General features: G+C 37.1%; 1 protein-coding gene across 1 annotated transcript in view; it reads left to right on the forward strand.

Moving 5' to 3' along the window:
• LOC133535279 (protein kinase C delta type-like) overlaps positions 1-19,471 on the forward strand; it is a 35,979-nt gene that overhangs the window by 10,828 nt on the left and 5,680 nt on the right. Inside the window, exons 2-13 of the mRNA XM_061874957.1 lie at positions 3,499-3,629; positions 5,090-5,362; positions 11,911-12,079; positions 13,697-13,728; positions 13,824-13,909; positions 14,461-14,590; positions 14,713-14,813; positions 16,419-16,488; positions 16,665-16,768; positions 16,851-17,024; positions 18,140-18,231; positions 18,324-18,386. Coding sequence (XP_061730941.1) covers positions 3,521-3,629; positions 5,090-5,362; positions 11,911-12,079; positions 13,697-13,728; positions 13,824-13,909; positions 14,461-14,590; positions 14,713-14,813; positions 16,419-16,488; positions 16,665-16,768; positions 16,851-17,024; positions 18,140-18,231; positions 18,324-18,386 — 1,403 coding nt within the window. The 5' untranslated portion in view covers positions 3,499-3,520. The remainder of the gene's footprint in view (positions 1-3,498; positions 3,630-5,089; positions 5,363-11,910; positions 12,080-13,696; positions 13,729-13,823; positions 13,910-14,460; positions 14,591-14,712; positions 14,814-16,418; positions 16,489-16,664; positions 16,769-16,850; positions 17,025-18,139; positions 18,232-18,323; positions 18,387-19,471) is intronic.

Consider the following 19,471-nt stretch of genomic DNA (forward strand, 5'->3'; position numbering starts at 1 on the left):
TGTTTATGTAATAAACATGGTTAAAGTGTGACCTGTATGGGTGTTTAGGAGTGACAGGGGTTTGTCAACACGACAACAGAGGTGTGTGTCACACTGAGTGTGTACATTACATGTTTTTAAAGTCTGTAACAAAGACTGTTGTGTAATCTGTAAATATTCTGTAAATGCTTGTTTTGTTTTGCAATGGAGCTTGTAAATCCCCACAAAGGGGGTTTCCCAGCACGCAAACAGGGCTTGATTTTCAAGTTTTTCTACATGTAAAGATTACGGTCTGTTTTTTTCCCCTCGTTATCTCCAAACTGAAAACCTCACCGTGCCCTTGATTTAACTTGTCGTTTGACACTGGTGCTTTTCTTTTGCTCAAAGCTGCCGGCTAATATGTTCCAAAATCATTTTAGATAATGAATCTGTGATTATGTTAATAGAGCAGAGATTGTCCCATTGATAACATGGCATTGCTAAACATTAATTGGAATATTTGTATAAATACTGTATTTATTTTCATGCTTAGCTCTACAAATATGTTGGAACATTATTACATAAACCAGCTCAAACCAGACCTTTGTACTTATCTTGTCAGTAGGTGTCTTTAATTGCGGGTTACTTTCACTTTTGAAACGCGACATTAAAGATTATTATGGTCTAATATAGGGATGCAACCATTCGTCGTCATTGTTGACAATAAAATTTGTCGCCTACAATAATATTAGTCCACATAGTCGTGACGTCATTCCTCGTGTTTTTCCGAAGGACATGACTCGGCCCCGCCACTCACATCAACATCCCAGTTGAAAATGTGACGCTTGGCATGTTCCCAGAAATTCAGAAAGCAGAGGAAGCTAGGTTGCAGGTAAAAATGTGTTTAATCCAGTGAACAAAAATAAACACAAAATGAGTGCCGTTTGGAAAGGCAACAAAGCATAGTGAAGGCTATGCAAAACAAAACTAAAACTTACAGGCTACAAAACAACAAAACGGAATGCTGGAGCACAGCAAAGACTAAAGCGCAGAAAAGTGCGATGGGAAAAGCATCCACATGAATGAACATTCACTAAGTCCCAACAAAGGCTAGCAGCAACTTAAATAGTCGTAATTACAAAATTAAAACGGCTGCGAGGAGAATATGTCGCTCAGAGGTGGGAGTAAAACTGCTTGCACAGATACACAAACAAAACAGGAAGAACAAGCGAAATAAGAGCGCTAAACCGGAACTAAGACACTAAACAGGAAAAAGCCAACAAACTCAAAAAAAGTCTCGATTCGATGTGACAGATCATGCCAGAAAACATGTAAAGTGCGGGAATAATTTATCCTATTCCTGTTAAAAATATGATTGCCTTGCTCATTTTGCAAAGTATATTTTGTTTTTATGACACTATATCTTTGATACGGGTGCATTAAAAGCCGGGGAATGTCGGACATCTGGAAGATGTAGTCTCAACCCGGTAAGACTGTTAGCTTGTACCTTGCTAGCTCGCTAACAAGTGGGAAGTGAAGTTGTGTGGAAAATAAATTTAAACATAATTTTAGCCAAAGTCCGCCAACTCAACACTGTCTAAATCAATTCAAGTACTTTTTAAAGCAGCATCAATTTGCAATACAATCAATCAATCAATCAATGTTTATTCATATAGCCCTAAATCACAAATGTCTCAAAGGACTGCACAAACCAGTACGACTACAACATCCTCGGAAGACCCCACATAAGGGCAAGGAAAACTCAAACCCAGTGGGACGTCGGTGACAATGATGACTATGAGAACCTTGGAGAGGACGTAGCCCCCCCCAGGGGACCGAAAGCAATGGATGTCGAGCGGGTCTAACATGATACTGTGAAAGTTCAATCCATAGCGGATCCAACACAGCCGCGAGAGTTCAGTTCAAAGCGGATCCAAGACAGCAGCGAGAGTCCCGTCCACAAGAAACCATCTCAAGCGCAGTCGGATCAGCAGCGTAGAGATGTCCCCAACCGATACACAGGCGAGCGGTCCATCCTGAGTACCGACGAGCGGTCCTTCCTGGGTCCCGACTCTGGACAGCCAGTACTTCATCCACGGCCATCGGACTGGACCCCCTCCGCAAGGGAGGGGGGGATAGAGGAGAAAAAGAAAAGAAGCGGCAGATCAACTGGTCTAAAAAGGAGGTCTATTTAAAGGCTAGAGTATAGAGATGAGTTTTAAGGTGAGACTTAAATGTTTCTACTGAGGTAGCATCTCAAACTGTTACCGGGAGGGCATTCCAGAGTACTGGAGCCCGAACGGAAAACGTTCTATAGCCCGTATACTTTTTTTGAGCTTTAGGAATCACTATGAAAAAAGGCACAAGAAAAACGCAAAAGTTAATGGCTAAATTAGAGCAGCTTAATATGTGTACGCTTTATAATGTGACTAGTCGACTAATCGTTAAGATGGTCGATGGCTAGTCGACTATCAAACCATTTTCTTACCGGTTGTCGCTTTTGGTATTTATAAAAATTAATCTACACAGTTTTGTTATTGTCTAGTAGTTGCTTAATAACATTTTATTTGATTGAATGTTCATGTTTGCATTTGTGTTACTTAGGTAAATATTGACAGCTAAATAACCATAAATATTAACAGGACATATTGTACTTTAACTCTTATTTATTTTTCACTGTGGTTATATAACTTGGAGAATAGATTAAAAATAGTAATATATTAGTAATTTCTGTTTATTTTGTTACAATTGGATTTACTATATTAGGTTTTGAAATCAAGTCACAGGCTTAACATCAAACTCAACCAGATCATAAGCAATAATCGTTTGACTAGTCGATTATTTAAAAAATTATTGATTGCAGCCCTTGAGAATATACTGTATACTGTATACAATCGAGGACTTTTAATTGTTGCTTAAAACATTGTACCGCTGCCTCTCTTTTAGTTTAAAGATTTCCAGTTGACAAAATGTAATTAGAATAAATAGAACCAAATTGTACTAAAATGACAATGCAAGGTATTTTATTTGAAAATAAACTCATAGGGAAAAATACATACTTTGCAAAGTGAAAGTAACTTGTTTTTGATTGTCACTACTTTGTCATTCTGACATTTTGTTGCTGTGTTCATCATGGGATTTTTACTCATATATATTTCCCACATAACTAAAACGTAGTTTCCAAAATAATGTAATCGGTTGGAAACTTCTATTACTACTTCCTCTCTGGTTCCTATCTGACAACACTTGGCCATCTTCCTTTTTTCTGTTCGCTCTGTGCTTTTCTAAGAGGTTCTGTTACACCCCCCTTAGGAAGAAGAAAACCTTTTTGTCTTTGCCTTTTGTGCCATTTGTCTATAAAAGAAAAAAATCTATATTAGTAATAGTTTTTTAGTCTGTAATATGAATTTAAAGTACATCAAAATGCCTGAAATAAAAAAAATATTTTCTTAAATTATAAAAATTTTTGGCTCAACTTTTGTCTTTGTCTTTGTAAACATTTGTCTTCCAAAACTAATTGTCAACTTTATTTTATTCTAGGAGGCGGAGGTGTGCTGTTGCCATGGCACCCTTCTTGCGCATCGCCTTTAAAGCTTATGATGCAGGTGCTCTGACTCCTGGGTCTGACCCCCTCATTTGTGCCATCAAGGTGAAGGAGCCTGTCAGCACAGGTGTGTACAGCAAATGCATACATTATGTTTGTTCCATGATCAACAAAAGCCAAAAGAGCAACAGTAATTGGGCTCAGTGCTTCCCCCAATTCGGTTATGGATCTCGTGTGTGATCCTAAAATTTTCTCAACTTAATACCATTTTATCTCTCATTTAAAAAAATTAAAAATAAGAAAAGGAAATAGTTATTTTAGAGTTGTTGGGCTGATCGCCCTTAGCACACTCGTCCTCACTGATGTTAAAATACACAAATAGTCTTGTAAATTTTTTTACATTACCTTTGATTATTGGTTCTTGAAACCCCTTGTAATGAGAAGGCATTTCGAATTAATTGAAGAAATGCAGTTGCAAATAAATAAAAAATTATCGCAATGTTTGTGAAAAGGGTGTCATCACATTGTACGTGATTACCCCAATAAAAAGGGAACTGCAATCATTTTGAAAGATAAGAACACGTTTTTTATTTTTTTTATTGTAAAGATGATAAACGCTTGAAAGTTGCGGCGAATGGGAGTCACCGTTGTAGATTTCAAAGCTCTTCTAAAACAACTTCAAAACCCTCAATCAACGTTTTTATAAATACACTGCAAGTCTATCTATATGATATAGTAACATATAACAATATGTAATATGGACAATATTTACCATATTTTGGTCATTTTAATCATTGATTTATTCCACGCATTGATTTCTGTTTCCATAGCAGCGCACTTTCGACTTTTGGTAACAACTGTGTGTTCTACTTCCGGAAACAAACACAAATGTATTTTCTAAACATTGCAGACTTTGTAGTAGACAAGGAAGAAAACAAATTTTGGGCAAATAAGCTTGGTTACTATACAGGTTACCGAACATAATTAAGTAATGTTGACGTTTTTTGAACGCATTTTTAAAGTGATTTAGAGGTAGAATTGTATGCCCGAGTAAGCTGTATTGCCACCGAGAATGAGCTGATTTTTTATAAGTTCCAATGCAAAAATTAAAACATTTTGTCTTCTTCTCTCTCATCATGATTGTGAACGATTGGCGAAGCTGACCAAAAAATTGCAGTTGCCTTTTAAAAGTATTTTTTTTGTGTAATATATGCAATCATGCCCTTATTTTTATTTTTTTTTTTTACAGAAAATTGGTTCACGTGTGAAAAGCTCTTCTTGTACATAATATAGTATACTGTAGATTAGTGTCATGTATGTTACGATGTATATCGTATCACAAAAGAAAAATGTCTGCCGTACGATGTAACTGCAGCAGCACTGCGACTTAGCATTTTTATGTCAATACCGTATACAAAAATATAAGTCTACTATTTTGGGATATATATCGTTATCAGGATATATAATAACCTATATGGGTATATACCGGTATATTTGCATCTTTATTGCACAGCACTACTGTAGATCTATATGTTCTGCATTTCATTGGTCCTGTTTTTCCAAATTAATTCCAGTCTTTTTTGACAGAGCGAGGAAAAACATTTGTTCAGCGGAAGCCCACTTTGTATCCATCGTGGAAGACCAGTTTTGATGCTCATATTCATGAGGGGCGTGTCGTAGAAGTGCTCCTGGTGCAAAGTGCGGGGTTGCCAATGGCCAATGCTACAGTTACCTTGGCTTCATTAGCAGAACGCTGTAAAATGTCCAAGAACAATGGTCGTGCTGAGTTCTGGTTGGACCTGACGCCTTCTGGAAAGGTCCAAATTTCTCTCCAGTATTTCTTGGAGGAAAGCGATGCAAGTAAGTCAGATTTTTCTCCATTTGTTAACTTTATTTCCCACTCTCAGCAACAATACATTTATTGGAGGTTTAGCAACAATAAATGGGACCCATACTGATTATAATCTGCTTTTACCACATTTTTGTGCTCCAGATATTATGTATTGGATATGCTTTGCTGTAAATTTTGCTCTACAAGCACTTTTATGCAAATGAAACGACGCCCCTAGCTAAGTATTATAATTTAGTTAAAGTAATAAAATAGTTTGAATATGTATTTTGAAGTCTTTGCCGCTATTTTATTCCAGACTTGATTAAAAAAAAAAAACTTCATAAACTTTATTTAGAATTACCCGGTCAAAATATGAGGTACATCTGCATAAAAAAGCTGCATGACAGTGATATTGTGTGCATGCCAATTTTAGATGAAAATAATTTGATCTTACCTTTTTTGTTTCTTTACAACATGAAGCATGTACGCAGAAGAAAGGATATACATAAAATACAGTAATATAAAAAGTTAAATACAAAAACTAAATGTAACAGTCATCAAAAAAAAGATTGCTTAGTTAGGATATTTATTCAGGATTGTGGTCTCAGCGGTTGAGCTGCTTGGATGGGCCATATACTGTATATAGTGTTGGTTTATTCTACAAATAAGTTTTTCTGATCCTGTGTAAACAGTTAATTAAAGTCACAACATGCATTTATTTATTCAGTTTGTCAGATGTTGGGGCATAATGGTGTTAGAAAAGCTAGATTGGAAGGTGGAAGAAGGCAAGATTGTTTAATAAATGATAAATGGGTTGTACTTGTATAGCGCTTTTCTACCTTCAAGGTACTCAAAGCGCTTTGACACTACTTCCACATTTACCCATTCACACACACATTCACACACTGATGGAGGGAGCTGCCATGCAAGGCGCCAACCAGCACCCATCAGGAGCAAGGGTGAAGTGTCTTGCTCAGGACACAACGGACGTGACGAGGTTGGTACTAGGTGGGATTTGAACCAGTCACCCTCTGGTTGCGCACGGCCACTCTCCCACTGCGCCACGCCGTCCCTTAATAAATATTTCCGCCATACCTCCATGATTTGATTTCAGATGTTTAGGACTTGTGGGGATCCCAAATACACAAAAACAGTTACCAACCCCTAAGACAATTTGGTTTTGCATAATAGGACCCCTTTAAAGCTGTCTTCCCTGACCTGGGAATCGGAATGTGGCTGTCCACCCATTCAGCACCATCACACCTGAATCCAAATGCAGGTTTTCTTCCGGTTAATGAGCAGTTTATGAAGTGATTAAGAAAGAGTCACGGTTGACAGCAATAAACATCCAACTTGTCCACCTGCAGTCAAACTGTAAATGATTACTTCTTAACCTACTCTGATATGAGCTGGTTGGGTGTGTCTCTGTAGGTGGTAGTAACATTGCATTATGCCTCTATATCCTAGATGTCAAAAAAAAAAAAAAAACACAATCGGAAATACACATCATTTGTTTAATATAGACTTTACTCTGTCATGAGTTGTAACACTTTAAGTTTTGAGATCTGCGAGTTTAAAAAATGTTACCAGGAATTAAACACAAGAGCTAATGCTTTCAAGGTTGTAATTGTATATAAGCATGCACACTATTTGTTTGTTAGCTGCTTGGCTTGTTCAGAGACAGGTTTTACCTCGTATAGTATTCCAGTCAAGTGGGCAGAGTGGATGGTTTGAGGTTTGAGAGCGCGCCATACTTTATCAGCTCTCTGCCACACAGTCTGCAGGTTTCCTGAAAAGCAACACAGTGTTTTTGTTGTTTTTCTAGAACAGTTATCTCCATGTATGACTCTCTTTTTCCCATTCCTGCTTTCTTGACTTGGCCCACTGAAGTAATGTCCAACACTAGCATCTGTCACCAAATGGGATTATCTCTTCCACCTCGTTCCACTTCTTTGTCTATCCGCGTCTCTTTGAGCTCGCGCTCTCCTACGAAGTGTCCCTTTTTGCACTTTCTTGCCCACGCATGCTCCTTATCACTACAGTCTCTGCCTCCTTTGTTTACCTCTCATGCCTCTTTTAATGTCTTCTCCCAGCGACTTTTGACCCCACCCAGTTGATTGCATCAGCTGCTTATTTACAGTTTTGTTTTTTCGTGTTTACTTTACTTAATAGCGTTAACTGGGAGTTTTGACTAGCTATTACCGTATTTTCCAGACTATAAGTCGCAGGTTTTTTCATAGTTTGGCCAGGGTTGCGACATATACTCCAGAGCGACTTATGTGTGAAATTATTAACACATTACCGTAAAATATCAAATAATATTATTTATCTCATACACGTAATAGACTAGCCGGATATCAGCAATCGTCACACACACGTCAAGCAATGAAAATTTGGCGAAGGCTGGTCATGGAAAAAGTGCCTTGTGGGAAAAAAAGATGCAACCTGCTACAACAGGGGTAGGGAACCTGTGGCTCTTTTGATGACTGCATCTGGCTCTCGGATAAATCTGAGCTAACACTGCTTAACACAATAAGTAATGACTAATTCCACTTGTAATCAAAGTGTTAAAAATAACGTTCAAAATATTAAACATGCTCATGCATTTGAATCCATCCATCCTTTTTCTACCGCACTTTATTTATTTAAATTTTTTTCAGGCCTTGCCCTCCTGGGGGTTCTTCAGACCACCAAGCACCGACATGAAAGCCTGTTTCAGGGTTACGATATTTTTTTATTTTTCAATAAGTTTCTCAGTTGCTTTCCAGCAATTGTCTTTTTATCTTTCGTTCTCGCTCACACTCTGGCTCCAGCTCCAACCCTGTCTCTCCTCTTGGCTGCTGCTTATAACAGGGCGACAGGTGATTAGATAACAAGGCCCAGGTGGGCTGTCTACGCACCTGTCGCTGATTTCGAGGCTGGTCCTGGCACACCCTGCTTCGCTGCAGGCCACGCCCCCTCCACAGTTAGCGTCAGAATGTCAATGTTATTACAAAGAATAAGAGACCTATTATACTCTAGTAATGTTGGTCTTACTTAAAAATGCACACATTTATGTGTGTTCAGTGTTGAAAAAAAAAAAGATATGGCTCTTACGGAAATACATTTTAAAATATTCGGATTCTTGGCTTTCTCAGCCAAAAAGGTTCCCGATCCCTGTGCTACAACATACCGATAGAAGAGGAAGCGGCGCATTGTCTACCTTTGGAGTTGGCAGAGTTGTTCAGAAGCAACACCGAGGAAGAAGATTTAGTGGGATTTATCAATTAGGAGTGACAGATTGTTTGGTAAACGTATAGCATGTTCTATATGTTATAGTTATTTGAATGACTCTTACCATAATATGTTATGTTAACATACCAGGCACCTTCTCAGTTGGTTATTTATGAGTCATATAACGTACACTTATTCAGCCTGTTGTTCACTATTCTTTATTTATTTTAAATTGCCTTCCAAAGGTCTATTCTTGGTGTTGGATTTTATCTAATAAATTTCCCCCAAAAATGCGACTTATACTCCAGTGCGACGTACATATGTTTTTTTCCTTCTTTATTATGCATTTTCGGCAGGTGCGACTTATGCTGCAGAGTGACTTATACTCCAAAAAATACGGTACATTATGGCAAGTTGCCTCATCCCAAAACTTAATGGTTGTGCATTAGTTAAGTAGTTAAGAATATTAATGTTATAACGCAATCAGGCTGTTGGAAGATCCAATCATGCGCAAACCTTTATTTACAACCTTAATTGGTTCTTCAACAGTCCATATTTTGGTCAAATTTAGTACACTTTCAATAGAAATATAAAGCGCTGTATAGTACTACATATCAAACAAACATAACAAGGGGATGATTGATCAACTTTCTATTTAATAAGTAATCAACTTTCTATTTAATAAGTAAGCCAAAACAGTTTGAAATCACAAAACTCCCTAACTTTGACAGGTTGGCCTGGATTGATAACAAATTATGTTTGACGATAAATTGACCTACAAATTATTGCTGATCAACGATACTATTGCCCTTATTTTTACGAGACCAAATAACCATTGATGTAATGATAATACACAATAATAATGCATGTATATCCTTTCAAATTAAATAAACTTTTATTTCTTGTGTATTTTAACATTGTAATTGGAATAAAAATGTTTAAATCTCCAAGTTAATTAAAACAAACAAATAACAATAAAATATACTTTGTCTGTTATCTAAATTTTGCACTTGAATAGAAATTACAACCAAAAGCAACAAAATATATTGAGGAGAGGATTGGGAGGCCTCAAATTTACACAACCATAACAATAAATAAAATATTGACAAACAAAGTTGCACTTCAATATTGAACATGAAGGCAGAGGTTGAGTTGTACATTAATTAACTGACAATCAAGTTGGACCTTCTTAAACGAAAGTTCAACTTAACAATATGAACACTTAAGTTTAAACAGATGTATTAAACTCTAGTGTCTGTCTTCTACCAGACACTAAAATTAAGTTTTTCAGATTCCGAGTTAGAAACAACCAAAATGACATAAAATCATGACTGCATTTTCAAAAAATGCTATGTCTTAGACAATGTATTTAGCCACATTTACTGTGAGAGCACACCGTTTTGCACTGCTTTGTTTACGCTGACCTGTCTTGTTCACCCAACGCGAAGTGAGTGTTGACAGTGGCGTGGTTGATATGATTCAAGTGGACGAGCAGGTTGGTTGTAGTTGGGCACGTTCAGAAAACTGTCTTCCTGCTGTTGATAGGCTCATATTGTTCCAAAGGTTTAAAATGAACTATTCCCACATTGGTGTGTTGGCATTTGGTTTTGTGAACATGTTAGATACTAACTAAGTTAACTAATTGTACTATGTGATGATTGTGGGACAGCGGCCCCGCGTCGCTGCACAAACAGTCAAAGACATGGTAGGGGTGCAAATTGATAAGATTTTCCACTTTTGGTTCTGCTTGTTGATTCGGTTTTTCAACGGTTCTCTTAGCCATTTTTATTTGGAAAAATAAGAGAAAAAAGGTGTATTAGCATCAATGTAGTTTAGTTTAGAGGTAACATGGCCTTACAAAGTCTACAATGAGGTCTTAAGAGGCATATACATAGTATAGAAGAAAAAATTACCTTTTTGTGAATAATAATATTAAATTAATATTCTTAAGTAGAATTTAAGTATGTGCACATTACACAAAAACGTAGCATTTAATAACATGCGATATTAACTTATTACATGGAAACTTTGAATTGAAAATCTCAGAAAATGTAAGATTTCAAAAACTATAAACCATGATGATCAAAATTATAACAAGTAAAGACTTGACATATCTCACTTTGCATGTAATGAGTTATTAACACAGATTAGTTTCACATTTGAAGTTAATTGCAGACACTCAAATTTTATGACTTTCACCTGTATAATATGACTGAGAGAAAACCTGGTTGTAGGAAAACATGCAACTTTACTCTGACTACAATTGAACATTCACCTACCGAAAATGCAAACTTTTGACCACAAATTTAGTGACATTCGTCTAGCAGCAGACGTGAACTTGGGCGAGTACAGCCAGTCAGAATCTGTTTATTGTCATGCTCATATAAATGAGTCAACATTCATTTCAATTGAACAAATAATAGTGATAACATTAAAAGAAGCGTTAGTTATGACATGTTGTATTCAGATGACATGCTAGCGTTATTGCTGCTGGGATGAGATCTAAGCGGTTCAAAACGCGACTTTCAGTTATAATTATTGCATGCTGTCTGTTCAAATGTTTCAGCATATTTCTCGCATGTCCTCCTCTAGATGAACTCGCAGCCTTCTAATTATCTGTGTATCAATTCCAAGGAGTTGATACACAGAAACGGTTTTCAATTCCCAACCCTAACACTTGGTGAGGACAAGATAATTCACCCCCAGCTTCTCATTCCGCTGTGGTACAAACGCGCATCGTTGCAAAAAGCGACGAAAAGTGTGAATGCTCTTGCAGCATGCACGTAGCGATTTATAGACACTGGAAAACTTACCAAATTTAATTTTCATTTATCCGCGGTTAATTGACTTATCGGTTATTGGCCAATGCCAATTAAAAAGCAGGTCTCTACAATTATTAATACAAAATTAAATTCACCTTATCTTGTTGGTTAATCTTCTTGGCATGCAGCAAAAGGGAGGGTGGAAGGGAGGCAGCATCAATAATGTTTAGGTTACTTCCTGAATGTTTCAAACCACACATCGCTTGTCCATCACTTTCTTTGACCCAATATTGAGCAGGCAAAACTACAAAAATGCTGAAAAAAACACGTAAAAGCACACAGAGTGCAAATTAGCACACTGGCCATGATCAGGGAGCTTGATCAGCCCCACCACAATTGATGTGCTACAGGCACACAATAAGTGGATGACATGTTTGTATTCTTGAGACAAGGTTTGTACAAAAAAACATGTTTGCATTTGGCCTGTGGTTTGTAAATCGTATACATACTGTACGTGTAGGTTTGTGTGCGCGTGCATGTGTGTATTGGTAAAAAAACATTTCTTTGTACCAGCTATTTTACGGATTGCTCTTTTCCTTCAGCACAAAACCAACCATCTGTAAGAGTCGCCCCTGGTGATGGACTCACGACTCTCACCAGAAGGAGGGGAGCAATCAAGCAGCCCAAGCTTCACATCATCAAAAACCACGAGTTTTCCGCCACGTTCTTCCACCAGCCTACCTTCTGCTCTGTTTGTAGGGAATTTCTATGGTGAGTCCAGTCCTTTGTTGAGCTCGTCAGCATTTTTAAACACAATGGAAGAAACTACAACAGCAAGATTTTTGTTATTACAAGAGTGAGTCACAAGGGAATTTACTGAGGTTGTCTTGTTACATTCCATTACTGTAAGTCAGCAACATGAACCGGTTGGCCAAACTCCACCACTATCTCCCAGTGCATGACACAGGTCAATTTTTCATTTGATTATGTTGTCTAAGTGTCAGGACTTTTTCACATGTTAAAATAGTTTAGATTTCCGTTGTAGATTAGGATACGATGAAGGTTCAAGAGGTGATGCGTGGCTGCCTTATAACATGTTTAGTGAACAAATAATGGGTCAAGTGTGTCAAGTCACATGTATCATGTTAAAGGCAAACTGCACTTTTTTTGGAATTGTATCTATCGTTCATAACCCTAATGTGAGACAAGAAAACACAAAGGTTTTTTCATGCATTCAATTTGTAAAAATGGCCGTGTTCTTGGTGGCTGGTAATGCAGCTAATGGGAACAATCCGTTCTGCTGCTAAATTACTTGAAAAATGCATACAAAAGTCGTCAACATTACTTCATTTACGTTCCGTAGCCTGTATGATAACCAAGCTGTAGCGACATTGTCATTGTATGAACGAACACTGAGGAACTCTTTTTGTAGCATAGTAACACATAGTCTTGGGACAGCATGCTAAGGCATTAGTTGTTGCATTTAGTTGTTTTGTTTGTACACAGCTAGCTTGACAGTGTATGTCGTTGTAATAACAAGCATGACGTGCTGCATGCATCAAGATCAATATCAAAGTGACTCACTCGATGGACAGTTGTGTGTTTGTTACAGCTTGCCGGGGTAATGTTTTCAAGTTGACTTTGGGTAAGCACGCCATATATTTCCGCATAACTTGGCTTTAAGTTCCACAATTACACCCGCAAGTTACGCCAACCTCACTCTCTTGGCTTCCGTCTGCTCCAATGTTTCACCCTCTCTTTGTGCTGACTTTCATAAACATCAGTCAGTTCTCTGTATATTCAGGGTCAAAAAGATAAAATTGTGAATCCTCTTTTGTCAAAAAATAGTTGTCTTCATTGTCTGTTACCCAGTCTGCCATGATTGGAACACACTCGCGTTTGTTTCCGGAAGTAGGAACACACATTCGTTGCCATAAGTTGGAAATGTGCTTCTATGGAAACGGATATAAATGGGCTGAGAAAAAAGTCGCGGTAATGCATAAAATAACCAAAATACGGAAAATATTGTACATACCACATATTGTTATGAATGTGTTTGTTACCACATTATGTATATACTTGAAGTTTGTATATAAAATTCTGACGAGGGTTTTGAAGTTGGTTTAGAGGGCTTTGAAATCTACAACAGTGACTCCCATTAGCCACATTTAACCAGGTTTTTTTTAATCATCTTTACGATCCATTAAAAACAAGGCGTGTGTTCTTGTCTCTCACAATGATTGTGAACGATAAAACAATACAAGTAAAGTTCTCTTTTCAGCTTTATTATCTTACCATATTATTATAATTTTAGTGAGTGATAGTTACACTGAATCAAAAAAATGTATCTGTGTCACATAAATGCGTAACACTTTTTTTCCCACTCAGGGGTCTCAACAAGCAAGGCTACAAGTGCAGACGTGAGTTTTTGCACTTTTATTCATTATTGTATCACAGTTTCTTCTCACATAATGTTCACATTGTGACCCAATATTTGCTCATACATCCCTCTCAGAGTGCAATGCGGCAATTCACAAGAAATGCATCGAAAAGATTATTGGCAAGTGCACTGGCACGGCGGCCAACAGTCGTGACACGATGGTAAGTTAATGTGTTCGTAGCCTCCAGCAGGAATTTAGAGCCGCTGTTTTGCGTTTCCCAACTTTATTTCAGTGCATCTTTATAATGTGCATGGTTATTAATTTTATTATATTGAGGGGTAGCTACATGACATACAGTACACATCATAGGCGCCGATCCCGTGGGTGCTTCGGGGCCCGATCACCCACGGACAACGCCGAGCACCCACGTGGGATTGATGGCAAATTCTTTCTTACCACCAAGGAAAAACCGCACATGCTAAAAAAAAATAGCGTCAGATTTACCGCCCGTCTGAGCACCCACTGGCAGAAATGTAGATTGGCGCCTATGGTACACGTAAATAAATGTTACTATTAACCAAAAACATAAGAGGTGACTTAAACTAAACTGAACCCAGTTCAAGATAACAGAACAGATGTGTTTGCAAGCCGCATCAGTATTATATCCATTTTATCTGAAGCAACACAAATCTATAGAGCTTTTATACTGTATTTCATACTTACTGTTATTTTTAGACTGCCCACTAAATACGTTTGTATACCTATGTGTAGTTCCAGAGAGAGCGCTTCAATATTGATATGCCCCATCGCTTCAAGTACAATACCTACAGGAGCCCTACCTTCTGTGACCACTGTGGCACCCTGCTTTGGGGTCTTTATAGACAAGGAAATAAATGTGAAGGTGGGCAGATTGTTTTTGATTATTCATTTTCCTATAAGGGTATGCAATAATTGATTCTGCTTCTGACGTTTTGCTCCTCAGGGGTAACTTTATTAATCTATTGATCATGTTTTTCATATCAGATTGTGGCATGAACGTTCATAGTTACTGTCAGAAAAAAGTGGCTAATCTTTGTGGAATCAACCAGAAGGTGTTGGCTGAAGTTCTCTCGCAAGTCTCCCAGGTTTGTACCACACTTTCGTTTCATTTCAAACAACAGATTAATAATATATTTAAGGACCATTTTGTTTAATTATATTTTGATTTAGAATATCAGAATATTCATTGGTTTAAATACTGTAATTTCCAGAAGGGCACCTAATTATAAGCTGCAACCACCTCATAGGAAAAAGGGAATAATTAGAATGTTGTTAAACAATTATAAACAATGTATGTATGTATATACATTTCAGGGAAAATAACAAATTACATTAAAAGTTTCTGATTATATAGATAATGATATAAACACATTTATGTTTTTGTTACATGGGCCAATGTTCATTAATGAACATAAACATGTAAATGTGCCACATTGTAGCCATGGGGTAATTTCCCCCGCAGGTTGATGGTACTGTATATACAGAGTCCTTATAAAAAAATCTTCATAAAAATTTGACTACATAAATAGTTATATTAAAATACAAAGACTTAAATATAACGACAGTATGTTGCTGCCTGACCTTGTCTTTAAGTGATCATAGCGGTTAAAATACATAAGGCAGACAAAAAATGTTCTAGTACTAAAGTGCAAGTGTGCTGATATAGTGCACACAAACATGAGTGTTCTTACAGAAAGAAATGCACATCCCCCTTGGCCTGGTTAATTCAAGTCATTAACATATGTGTTTATGCATATATTATTGCACAAGAAAAGCATATATAAGTGTATCTATGTATGTAGATGTTACACAAAATATGTATATGTAAGTATATAGGGGTATTGAAATAATTCAACATGGTCTGGTTTGCACTGTGCCACACTTTCAGATTACCCTTGAAACATGCAACGCTCACTGAGAGGGGTTAAGTGTTTTTCAATGTACTCCCTTTAAAAGCTGTGGCAATTTGCCCAAAGGTGAAACACCCAACAGGTATCTCCCAAGTTCAGAGTTACTTCCAAGTTCTAAAACTCATGTAAAAGCTGTAATACTTCCCTCCTAAAAAAACACATTCAAAAGAAAAAACATCTCTTTTAGCTGTCCAGAGAACTTTAGTGACTGTTATTAAGAAATCGATCGTGGAGCAACAGCACCCTCTAGCAGTTGAACACACAAAGGGTGATCATAAAAACTAACCACACAAAATAAACAGTATACACAATGTTGATTGTTCCACATATAACAATGCTAGTTTGGAAGCATTTAGTATCCGTCCAATTGTTTCAATTATGGAACCACATTTGTCCGAATCACACGTATGTAACATTCCTTGGTTGCTAAGTAACAATAACAATCATAGGGCAACTTACTATTGTCATGAAGGCACACAATGACCACCAACAAAGAAGGTGACAAGTCGAGCAAATATTTAGTAGCCAGTGTCTCAATCAGACCCATACTGTAAGAGCGCCGCACTTACAGTCTACGTATGATTGACAGCCAGCAATAGAAAGGCTTATGCAACTTTCCCTGAGCGGGAATTGAATCTGTGCCATTGGGAATCTTAGCCACTAGACCACTTAGCGCTGCAAATCCGTAGAGCGATACAAAGTGTCCATGACAATATTAAAATTTACAAACACATAACTAATAGGATTAAATTATGATTTTTTTTTTTACTGTCATTTTAGAAGTCTAATAACCATTCAGCAGATATTGGCATCTATGAAGACATCAAAAATGCAACAACAGATCGTGCTGGTAAGATGTTGCCATAGCAACCTACACTTGTCATACGATCTATTTTATCTAGACTTAAAATCTATTTAAAACTTATTTTTCCTGCCATTCGGTCCTTTTTAGTATGTTTGTCTGCATTGTTTTGCCTTCAGATTTGCTTAGTCATATATTTACTGTGATATGTGAAAATATTATAGCTGGGAATGATAATCAAAAGGCCTTGAGCTCCTTTTCCCGGGGGCGCCTCACTGTCAACCAACTGGTCTTCCACAAAGTTTTGGGCAAAGGCAGCTTTGGCAAGGTATGCTCTGTATTCATTTATCTGTTCGGAGACAGATTTTATGGTGCTACAAAGCTGATGTCATGACTGACTGTCTCCTCAGGTGCTGTTGGCTGAACTGAAGGGCCAACGCCAATACTTTGCTGTAAAAGTTCTAAAAAAAGATGTGGTTCTCATGGATGATGATGTGGCATGTACCATGGTGGAGAAGAGAGTCCTTTCCCTCGCTTGGGAGAACCCTTTCCTCACGCACCTTTACGCCACATTCCAGTCTAAAGTGAGCACATTTAAAGTTTGAAACTCTTTAAATGCAGTCCAACTTTATAGAATGTATTTTTCTGAACTCTTGCACATATAAAGAGAAATGTGTTTTTTATGGAACCAATAAAAATGGATTTGCAAACAAAAATATAAGATTTGAAACCCAAAAAAGATTTGCAATCAAAAAAAAAAATTCTAGCAAAGATTTGCAACCAAAAAAAAGATTTGCAAGAAAGAAAATAGCAAAAAAAGAGATTTGAAAACGAAAATTGATACGCAACCAAAAAAAGATTTGTAAAGAAAAATAATGGATTTGAAAGCAAAAAATATTCGCACACAAAAATGATGGATTTGCAACAAAAAAGATTTACAAACAAAATGATAGATTTGCAATCAGAAAAGATTTGTAAACTGAGATAATGGATTTGCAACCAAATAAAGATGTGTTAACAAAAAATAATCAATTTGAAAATAAAAAAAAATTATGTATATATATATTTACATATATATATATATATATATATATATGTATATATATATATATATATATATATATATATATATTTTTTTTTTTTTTTTTTTTTTTTTTGCTAACCCCAAGAAAGTTTTGGTTGCAAAAACTTTTTTGGGGTTACAAATAATTGTTTGTGTTACAACTCAACTTCAATCTTGTAGGCGTGGCCTCCTCGAAATTATGTTTTCGAAAGCTTTTTATTGGTCAGTATCACTCAGCACTAGTCTTATGCATCGTCCCTCCAAATGTGTTAAGGACGAAAGTAGTCAACAGTCATGCCTATATGACATCATCCAAATGGACCAATTAAAAGGCTTTCAACATATTGTACAGAGGAGGACTAGCCCACAAGATTGAAGTTGAGTTGAAACCCAACAAATTATTTGCAACCAGAAAACTTTTTGCGACCAAAAAAAAGATTTGCGACCAAAAAAAAATGTATTTGTATTATTTCAAATTCATTTGTATTTGTTTGGAAATATATATTTTTTTGTACGGCCTGCAAATAAATTTTTTGTTTGGTTGCATAAAAAGACCCACGTTTCTCTGCATATTCACGTGTCATTTGTTGCAATGCAACAATTAGGTGACATGATTGTGTATTTTTTTAATCCCAGGAGCACCTATTCTTTGTGATGGAATACCTCAATGGCGGCGACTTGATGTTCCATATCCAAGACAAAGGCCGCTTTGATCTCGTCAGAACCATGTGAGTCCACTTAAGAAAGCCTTTTTTTGCTGTTACTGTTGAAATCGTTCATAAAAAGTCATGATTGTTGTTTTTTTGATTCCAACCTTCAGATTCTACGCTGCTGAGATAGTTGTGGCACTGCAGTTCCTCCACTCAAAAGGAATTATCTACAGGTAATAACTACTGGAGAGGCATAACAAAAATAGTAAATATTCAACCTTTACTGAATCAAACTTTTGCAAAATACAGCGATACCTCAATTTATGAACTTATTTGTTTCTTGAACAGGGTTCGTCAATAGAAACATTTGTATTTTGAATAAAATATTCCTATAGAAAAAACTATGTAAACATAAATATTGAGTTCTAGCCTCGACAGAGCTCCAAATTTTAGTGAAGGTGTGTACACTTTAAACACAATATAAAGCTTTATGTAGTACTGTACACCAAAAAGCGTAATAAGGGGTGATCGGTCAATTTTTTCTTTAATCCATCCATCCATTCCTACCGCTTGTCCCTTTCTTGGTTGCGGCGGGGGCTGGAGCCTATCTCGGCTGCATTCGGGCGGAAGGCGGGTTACACCCTGGACAAGTCACCACCTCATCACAGGGCCAACACGGATAGACGGACAACATTCCCACTCACATTCACACACTAGGGCCAATTTAGTGTTGCCAATAAAAAAGCCAAAACAACAGCAGGCGGAACTATCTTTATTTGCTGCCGGCTTGTGGAGTACTGGCTGTTTGAAGTCACACAACTCCCTGACTTTAGCCGCCACGTCACTACAATAACGAATTGAGGTCTGTTAAAGCAGTGGTCCCCAACCTTTTTGTAGCTGCGGACCAGTCAACGCTTTTTTTTTGTCAAGAAAAGGGGAGGTTTTTTGGGTTGGTGCAGTAATTCTAAGTGTATCTTGTATTTTTTATGTTGATTTAATAGAAGAAAAAAAAAATAGTAAAAAAAATATTCTGCTGCCCGATACCAATAGCGCCCGGTGGTTGGGGATCACTGTGTTAAAGGATAAGGTGGCACTGTCGTAGGACAATGTGGATACTTCCTGAATGTTTCAAACTAGACATCGCTTGTCCATTGCTTTCTATGGACTAATGGTTCTCAAACTTTTTTCACCAAATACCACCTCGGTAAACACTTGGCTCTCCCAAATACCACCATAATGACCTACATTAAAGTACAATAGCGTAGTAGCCCCAGGTATTACCTAAAACAAAGCAGAGGTGGCACTGTCGTAGAACGAT

This window comes from Nerophis ophidion, linkage group LG16 (genome assembly GCF_033978795.1).
Source record: "Nerophis ophidion isolate RoL-2023_Sa linkage group LG16, RoL_Noph_v1.0, whole genome shotgun sequence".
Lineage (NCBI taxonomy): Eukaryota > Metazoa > Chordata > Actinopteri > Syngnathiformes > Syngnathidae > Nerophis > Nerophis ophidion.